The sequence below is a fragment of the Polyodon spathula genome, chromosome 13, assembly GCF_017654505.1.
Source record: "Polyodon spathula isolate WHYD16114869_AA chromosome 13, ASM1765450v1, whole genome shotgun sequence".
Classification (NCBI taxonomy): domain Eukaryota; kingdom Metazoa; phylum Chordata; class Actinopteri; order Acipenseriformes; family Polyodontidae; genus Polyodon; species Polyodon spathula.
This window is the reverse complement of record NC_054546.1, coordinates 12,170,188-12,179,964: the sequence shown is the minus strand read 5'-3', so window position 1 is coordinate 12,179,964 and position 9,777 is coordinate 12,170,188. Positions and strand designations below refer to the sequence as shown.

The 9,777-nt window shown below is 34.0% G+C and overlaps 1 protein-coding gene across 1 annotated transcript; it reads right to left on the bottom strand.

The window, feature by feature from the left end:
• Positions 1-2,136: 2,136 nt before the first annotated feature.
• On the bottom strand, positions 2,137-3,820 carry c13h10orf53 (chromosome 13 C10orf53 homolog). The gene is made up of 3 exons (XM_041267719.1): positions 3,639-3,820; positions 3,066-3,185; positions 2,137-2,723 (listed from the first exon to the last, which is right to left on the bottom strand). Exons 1-3 carry the CDS (start codon positions 3,730-3,732, stop codon positions 2,659-2,661), a joined length of 279 nt encoding a protein of 92 aa, XP_041123653.1. The 5' UTR covers positions 3,733-3,820; the 3' UTR covers positions 2,137-2,658.
• Between the last annotated feature and the right edge of the window lie 5,957 nt (positions 3,821-9,777).

Here is a 9,777-nt window from a genome sequence, read left to right as displayed (position 1 = left end):
TATAATTCAGACCTGAGGTGATTTATTTATTTATCAACTAACGTGAAGAAAAAGCATGGTAGCAATGTAGTATATTGTAGGATACAGGAAAATATATTTAAATGTTCTTAAGCAATATTAATGCTGGAGTGTAGTGTGCAAATTTTTATAAACAAGCAAATGCCAAGTTAAGTAAATGTAAAACTGTGTGATGATAATTTTATATTGTTGAGGATCAAAATAAATAGAACTGTGTTCATATCATGTAGTGGTCCACACCATACTCACCTCTGTAAGCTATTTTTGAATATATTTTAAATATTTTGGATAACATTAGAGGCTGTAGGTCTCCAGCTTTATATTCTGTGATTGTGTGTGCCAGAAAATGTATTGTTTGTCAACAATTTTTCAATGTGACGACAAAACAAAACAAACAAAAACCTCAATTAAATGAACCTGTTACAGAAAACTTGATTTTATGTTTACATGGTGCTGCTGTAGAGTTAGAGAAAACTCCTGTGACTGAGTAGTACCTGCAATTGCATCTCCAAGTACAAACCTCATTTGACCTGCTGTGTTAAATATTCATATGTCATTTCATTTCGTTACAGGAAAGGTGGACATTTTCTATTTTCATTACACTGGTACTGCTGAACATGATCACCTTTCCAGTGTCCCTGATCCCAGAGTCCACTGTTACGAGTAATGTGTTCAATGCATTTCTGCTGAATTGATTGAGATTGAGATGTGTTCCTTTACATGTTTTTTTTTCTTTTTTTTATGAAAGGTGGTATGTGGGTCCAGTGTTCCAAGCAAATAGGGTCCATCAATTGAATTGTAAGAACAGTTACACTGAAGGGACGGCTAAAGATGTCACACTGTAGCTAAAAGGAAAAGAATGCTAACAAAACTTTTTAAAATCTATTTACTTACACCTTATGACCTTTATTAATATTATTATTGCCTTCAGGTATGTTATATATATATGATTTGATATGCTGACTAATGTGCTTTGCAGTCAATAACAGTCTTCAACCCTGATCATGCAGCTGAAACAAAATTACACAGCATTCACATTGTCCTGTATTACTCTGAATTCCATAATAATTAATAAACTGTAAAGCAACAAAAAAAGTATAACCTTGTTCTATCCTCAAACCAAAATATATGCCCCACCCTCTGCAGAGTTTAGTATCGTTTGAATTGCCTCTAAAGTGAATAAATCGAGGGAGACGAGGTCAGCTACCTAACTTTTAAAGATAAACCACATTAGGTTCAGACAGGCAGATAAATGGGATTGTTTCTAACACATAACTCTATGCAATGTGACTACAGCAGTAATTCAAATGAAACGAACCTTTAAATATTTGCTTTCCTGTCTTGTATCATTACATTTTATTTGACATGACCAATAGAAAGTGGGTGGGATTTAAAGAAAAAAAAAAGTTTGCCTTTTATATAGTGGGCAATTTTTCGCCGGGATGAACTTGTTTTAAATTAAAAGAATTTCATAGTCTGAATTGAACACAAGCTTTTTACATATCTGCTGAAGTAACAAAAGACTCCAAAACATCTCCTGTTTGTTGATTCTAGGAATAGACTTGTGTAGCCTAGTTAATAAAATTATATAGCATAGTTACATGAGCACTGTGCTTTCCAGTTGTGTTCCTTTCCTGTGCGTCATCAATTAAGGTCAAAGACTGAATAGCAAAAACAACCATTTATTGGTGACTTTTACAGAAGAACAGTACATCACCCTTTTATGCCATTTTTTATACTGTGCCTTCAATTAATGGTACTCTAGAGACTGGCCAATTAGAGGTGATAAGCCTCTCTGTTATTTAGCATCTAAATGGACTAGTCCCAAAGGCACAGCAACTGAAGAAATGCCAAAAAGGTTAGAGTGAGCAGCCTTTTGTAAAGAAAGACAGTTTTAGTTCTTTTTTTTTTAATTGAAAGTTTTTAAACGTATTGTTGTGGGATTTTTCTTTGAATTGACTGAAATGTCACAGTTGTGAAATAAAACCAAGGGAATGGCTTTGTGACAGTTTGAAATAACCCACTGCAAATAAAATGTCAAGCCCAAGCATGGTAATGAGAACAGGATGCTTCTTAAAACTCTTTTATGAGTGCTTTGGGTTTTAGTTTAACATCACTGCAAGCAAGGGTACTGTTAGGCACATTCATTTTGTAACATGTTTTGAAATCACACAGGGAAGGATGTGGAAATATAATCAAATAATGATTTTTTGTTGTTTTTTAAATGAAAAACTAATAAAAAACAACAGTTGAAAATGTATAATTATAAAAAGTGAACTATATATATAGCCTGAGTGACATGAACACTGATGATCAAACAAGAGTGAATGAGAGGCAAGAAATGAGAAATGAAAAGAAATTGAATTTACTATTCAACAGGACTGTGGTACTGGAGCTTTAAAACTGATTAGTTCTATCAATTTAAACATCATTGACAGAGTACAAAAAAAAAAACATTCACGGGGGCTTTAAAGAGACCAAAAGTTGGATATGCTTGTTTTTGGATGCATGATACAAACCCAGCATTTCATAATCCGTCAAATTTTACCTTTATCACTGTGGCTGAAAATGCTATAGACAGCATGAGTGTAAGAAGATGGTGAAACATCTTCATCGGAAATTCAGAGATCATCAGACTGGTCAGTAAGCATTCAGTACAGCTGTTCTAGCCTCCTGACAGAGGGGATCTAGCTTGCCATCTCCTCCTGTTGAAAAATATCCACAAAATAAGGACATTTACCATATTGTACTGTAAGATATAACTACACCAGTTTCATTACACAATACCACAATGTTTTATAAGGTAAAGTTGTTTTGCGTTGGTCTGTCTTTGCTTTCTGTCTGCTTAAAAGCTCATCTACATATAAAGTTTCATATGATTCGCCATAGACATTACAGAATTGCTGTTACAGTTGACGGCACAATTGAAAGATTCTGTTATCTGATAGTAAACTTATTTATTTTATTTTTTTTTAGAAAAATTAAAGCTATATACGTTTGATATACGTTATTGTATACATTTAATTTATCCATTTAATTTGTCCTACCAAAATCAAGGTCTTTAATATTACAATGAAAAACCTTGTCCCCATTAACAAGAAGTTCCACTGTATTCCATTCTGGTATCTTCTCCAGGACACATCGATGCCCATCTTCAATTAGAGTGGCTACAAATTGTTAAAAATGACACAAGTTTGGATCATTAGCTAAATAACGTGTAACATGTTATTGGTGAATATCCATAAGCAAAGAATTATCAGTTGTTGGCAATTCTGGAAGTAGAGTCTACTCGAAACACACAGTATCACATTTTAGAGACACAATGCTAAGCGGTCACTTAATTGTTTTATCTGTTGTACACAATTCTAAAAACCTGTTGCTACTGTGTTCTTTTCTTTAAATGATTAATTCATGACGCTATATACATTTTACATGGTGTAATACCACTCGCTTCACAAAAAATAAAATATCAGCCTATAATACTGGAGCTCTGTTATGTAACGCTGTATACCTTACGTTAACTTTTTTTTTTTTAAAGTTATTTTTGCACTGCAGAAACTTGTACAGCTATTGTCATTGCGCATCCCTGAATACGATACAGTATAGAGAACCTATCCTACCTTGCAGACCCTGTAAGCGGAAGGTTCTGTGTTCCACGGTGCCACAGGACTCATACGGACCGAACTTCACAATCACCAGGGCATTTCCAGGCATGGTCAAGGTATGATAACAACAGATCAAGCAGAACCTATTACAACTATTAAGCAATTGTGTACCATCTATAAAATAAACATGATGTTCACTCGAGTCATCCGTAGCAACAACGACAACGTTGCTAAGGAAGTGAACTCACACAAGATGGCCAGTGCAGCTGTTACACAGTTGCTGTCAGAGACGGCTGCTGGAAGGAGCTGTCTAAAATAAAAAAAAAATGTGTATGAATGTGTCTGAGTATAGATAGTCATTTTTAAAACTACCAGTTAGCTACTGACGACTGTATGAAAAATAAAAGTTGACCTAACATAGATATAGCAGAGAGGATTCATAACTTCAGATGAGACAGCGGTATCATCACAGTACTTCCTTCAGCTGTATTTTACCTGGAGGAAAATCCTTGAGGCACAATACGTTTAAAGTAGCATTCACCAGACCCTATACACAGGTGTTTTGTTTCAACCAGTAAGCCTGCAATCACGTTGACAGTTAGATTGAGCACCAGTAAAAAAAAAAATAATAATATAGCAACAGGTGCTAGAACTATTTAGAAAGATTGCAAACACAAGACAAAAGTAAGAGAAGGGAAAAAAAAAACCCAGTAGCAAAAGTCCTTTAACTAATTGGATTGTGCCGCATACATATAATCAATCGATATTCTAATGGGAAGGTGGTCTTATCAGGATAATTAGTTTATGAATTGATTGCGTCTCATACATTCTTCTTCATCATTTAACAATTCAGACAAGATTGTATTTATTGATTTTTCTCAGCCATTTATTCTGAGGATTTTTCAATAAGCATGGCTCATTTCTACAGTGATAAGGAGGTCTCAGGGCAGAGTTTAGCCTCATTTTGCATTCCTCATCCTGTTTTTGTACCATTTTCATCATATTGAATTCAAAAAACCTGTTCCACTAAAAATACAAATAACATAATCCTTAGTTAGCTTCATAAATTGCTTGTTGCTTGTACTACAATACTAAATATACAATTATTTACATATTTTTTAGTCTGCTTTCACAAAAAAAAGAAGAATTCACCTATTGCAGATGAAGTAACTGCTTGTTAAAGTTTCTTCTCGTTAAATGATGGATTCTGAAATGTACAGAATATGAAAAGACAGCTCCACAAGCTCACAAACAGTAACTTTAGGTCTGGAAACCGCCACGTGTCATGTTAGAATGTCACTTCTCTGCTGAAACCCTACCAGTTATTTTTTATTCTTTTGTGTACTGTGCTGTGGAATTTCTTTCCAACGTGTAGGTTAGATAACCCTGTCTGCACACAAGGAATAGGATTATTAATGTGAAGGATGACAGTGTGATTCCACCTGGAAGACAATGGGCTGATTTCCAAAACATTTTTATTCAACAGAGTAAATCAACTTGATGTTTATTTATTGATATATATATATATATATATATATATATATATATATATATATATATATATATATAGAAGAGACGAGAAGAGTCTTTTGTCATGGGTTCTCTGTTAATGAACATATGCCTAGAGTGGGAATTTTTGTACAGCAAGACAGCTGTCTCTGATTCACAACATCGTATGCACATAATCAATGGTACCTGCAATTTTTGACTGTATTGAAGGATAGGAGCCAATGGAAGGAGTGTGTAATAAAAGATAAACAAGATGTGGACACCAAAAGAATAAACACATTTAAATTACAAACTGCTTTCTGACTTGAAGCCAATCTTAATATGAGAACCAGTCCCAAATCTACATTCAGATTTTGTCATTTAATTCACTGGGCAATGTCAACTTGTATCTGCTGTATGCATGTGTTGGTTGAACAGTTATTTCTGAAAGGTTACAACCTAATGATTCAATCTTATGAATTAGCGTGGTGTTCACTGTTGCTGGGCGTAAGCACTTGAAAGTGTTTTTATTGAGCTCAACAGTATGTAAGCAATACTTTTGAATCAAATACCTACTTAAAGATTAAATTGGAGCTTTAAGTACAATGCTGTTTCAGTTATCCAAGATGAAAACTATTTGGACCTAGTTAACTGGAAGCCCCTTTGCTTTAAAGGAAGAGGGGGCAATATCTTGTGGAACAATGAAAAAAAAAATTAAAAAGTAATTGAGAATGAAAACCAGCAGCCACAGTTGGTCCCCAGGATCGAGTTTGAGAAGCCCTGATATACAGTGTGTGTGTGTGTGTGTATATATATATATATATATATATATATATATATATATATATATATATATATATATATATATATAGCTTACTCAAAACTAATGGTTAGAGGAAGTGGATCTGCTAGTAAGACGTTATCTAATATCATAGCAGGTGAAAAGTTAGCAGGACTGCACTATAGTGTCAATGTCTGGCAGCAGGTGGGCTGCATTAGCTGCTGCCTTCTCGGTGACCAGTGCGTGACAATTAGAGTTTAGTTACAATGTTCTTGTTTGTCCCTCTGGGTGGTAAATGCAAACCTCAGTACAGAAGATTGATTAAATGATAAACGCATGTATCACACAGATGTCTTAATGCAGCCATCATATTCCAGTGATCTAATAATAATGAGTCTCCATTATAGCACTATATATTTATATTCACCAGGAGTAACTCTTCACATCAATTGGGCCTTGGGACAAATTTCAACTATGATAGATACTATAAGGGATAATGTGTGAACAAAATGCAGGTCTTATTTGTTGTTTCTATTAATTGTTCATTTTTCAGTGCATGCAGCAATTTTTCCTCTAATGATTGTGATGTATTGTTTAGAGTCATCACTGTGGGGGTTGTGCACCTTCATCATTATTGTGCAGTTAATTCATCCTGACGCCACTAGAGGCAAGTTAGATCCACACACTGGACCTTCACTCACCCTAGGTGTTCTGGAATCATTGGAATGAACCCCCCTTGTCCAGAATTATTACATAAAACAAAAATGAAATTGATAACACTTTCATGAAAGTGTACATAAAATGACTTTTGGCTCTATACCCTTTTAATTTATATTCAACTGATACTGACTGATACTTATTCTCAATATCCTTAGCACCTGTTTTAAGCGGGACTAAGTTTATTGTGGCTGATAAAGTGCTGTTCTACTTAACTTATACAGATAACTTTTGATGGAGGGGAAAACATGTGGAAAACATGTGGAACTGTATTGTGTGGAACTCCTAATGTGAAGTTTTGAAAGTGCTTGTAGACATGCATTTTCATTAAAAAAATAAAAAAAGATTTGATACCATACTAGGTTGAAGAAACATCTCAGTTTGCATGTCTTACTTTCAGGTAGTCTGTTATTCTTGTTGTATCATTTCACTTCAGCAGCGTGTTCAGGTAAAAACATGTCAGTCATTTGGGGAAGCAGCTGGTTGGCTATGACAGGAAAGAAGGCGTTAAAAGCATAGGATCGTTCTGAAGACAAAATTAAATTGCGGTACGGCATGAAAGAAATGAATGTAAACAGAGGTTTGTTTAATCTAGCATGGTAACAGATAAAAAAAAGAATCCATCAAGCACTTCTATAGGTCTACAGTACCCCAGTATATTATTATTGTGTGCACATTTGTACAGTAGAGTAGGCCAGAGGTATCTCCTTCACTCAGCTGGATACAAGCAATTCAGAAGTGGGGTTAGCCACAGGATGTAATATGAATTATAATCGAGACCATTTCATTTGTTCTGCACTCATACTAAAAAGCACTAAAAAAGATAACATCACCATAAATCAATACTGCGTAATTGAAACTGCATAGCAACTTGTTTTATAGAAGAGTCAGTGTTTACAGTGCTAACAGAAACAGTGCAAGTGTTGTCCCCACTGTGGCCAGCACATAATCCAGATGCTTACTGTATGTCATAAAAGGCAACTATATACCCCTATCTTAAATCAATTAACCTGCTTTTTTAAACAGATTAACACCCTTTACAATGATCACTGGGTCACACTAGCAAGTTATATAATGGCAGAGTGCTGTCAACAGTTCACAAACAACATCACCACTTCTCTGTGACAATAATCTATTCCTAAAAACAGAACTGTAAAATAAAATTAGAATTTCAGTTGGCATCCAAAACACTTGCTAAGCATTCTTATTAGTGATTAACAGTGAATGTTTGACCTGGGTCAATGTCTAAATAAATGGTGTATTTCACAAAATATGTTTTCAAGTTCACTAATAATGCAAGGATCACAGGCTGTTTTCAATAGTATTTTTATTTATGTATTTATTTTATTTTTTTATTAATGGGTTGTCTGTTGATAACTGTAAATAACAGGCTTTCAGTTAATGTCTACTGTATAATTTCTATATTAACCCATGCAGTGATGTCATTCCACATTGTACTAATATAATAAAAACCGACCCACTGGTAAAAATTGATATATTGAATTCAGGGAAAGGTTTTGATTTTATTTGTGTTCGCAGTTCCATTCTTGTTGTTAAATGTGTAAAAGCTAGGAAACTGCTGTACTTTTTTTTTTTTTTTTAACTTGGAATGTAATTATTGTCTTCTGTAACATTTCGGAATCAAACAGCCTGTCATGTATGGCAGTCCTACAACAATATCAACAATATTTATAACAGGCCCACATAAATACATTAGTTTAGCATTTATAAAACAGAAGCACCAGTTCAAAGAGGTATCCAGTAACATTCTAAATACCTAATTAGTTATTGACTCATGTTGTACCTGTCTTTTTTTTAAATAAATTCATTTAGGAGAATATAATTCTTTTTGAAAAATTCATATGGTTTTAACTCACTTGCATTATAGCATTATAGTCATGTATATTCTGAGTTGTATATGTTTCCATATCACGAATCCTGTTTTCAGTGATAAACAAATATATTGCACACAGTGTGGTGATATTGATTTATACAAGGAATTCAGCCAGTGGTACTATCGTCTGTTCAAAATTTCTTGTGCTACAATGTCTATAAATGTTGTATTTCTGTACTTGTTTTAGTTAAACCAAAGTACTCTAATCTACTTCCCGATGTAATTTAATCACCACCATCACAACCCATACAATTTTACACAATATTAATTCTTGCGAAGCAAGAATTAAAATGACACATAAGGACTTAAAAACAATAAAATCAGGGACAGAGATGAAATTCAATGGCACTTCGGGTTTTAGCTCCGCGTCTTTCGGCGACATCACTCGAGTAAGTCCAAGTATTGGTTTCGGAGAAACTGATTACGAGGATGAGTAACGGGTTCTCTGCTCACTCCTGCTACATATTATAAAAAAAATACAATAATTATTAAAATTGGCCCTAGCATGTCCAATTGTAAAAGATATTTGGTTCAAAGAGGATAATCATGTTTACTTTCATAAATTATGTTAATAATGATTAGAAATGTTAGGCATGAATCAGTAAGAAGCAGGGTTATATTTATAATTCACAACACTGTTAAATATGAAGGTAGGCTTTTCTTGGGGGTTTGGGATGTGAAAAAGCTTACCAAGATGGAGTCTGGTCATTGAGTTATATATAATAAAACGCTACTACATTCTGCATCCTTATTTGATTTATTGTCAGAAAGGACAGCATGTCTTTACTTTAAACATACAAATGAAAATACATCAGACAGAAATACACTACTTGTCACCATTGACACAGACAACAATGTATATCATCAAATCTAACCTGTTCTAATAAAAAATACATCTAATTACATATCACCTATGTTACAAAAATAACATATTGCTAAAATTCTACATCTATTGTTGAAATACAGTATGAAGGATCATGGACAATGTTGTACTGGGTGAAGTAGTCTTGATGGCTCATAATTTGATATACTGTAAAACCAGAAATGTTTGCAGTTTTCAAGCCATCTACAGTTTGTACAACATACTACAGTATGTACAAAACAGCTTGCCACAGTCACATTTACAGTGTTAATGGACAGTGGTATTGCGCCTTCCAAATTTTAGAATTTGATTTGTAATTATTTAAGGAAATAGTGGAGTAATGGTGTAAGTCATGGGAATTCATTTTTTCATGATAGCTTTGATTTTGTATTTACAGCTGTGATGTGTATGT

Bases quoted from the DNA above. Each gene is read 5' to 3' on its own strand.
- c13h10orf53 (XM_041267719.1), bottom strand. From the start codon at position 3,732: ATGCCTGGAAATGCCCTGGTGATTGTGAAGTTCGGTCCGTATGAGTCC. The intron at 3,186-3,638 runs GTAGGATAGGTT...AACAATTTGTAG, and splicing joins CCGCTTACAGGGTCTGCAAG to CCACTCTAATTGAAGATGGG. The intron at 2,724-3,065 runs GTAGGACAAATT...ATTTTTCAACAG, and splicing joins TATTAAAGACCTTGATTTTG to GAGGAGATGGCAAGCTAGAT.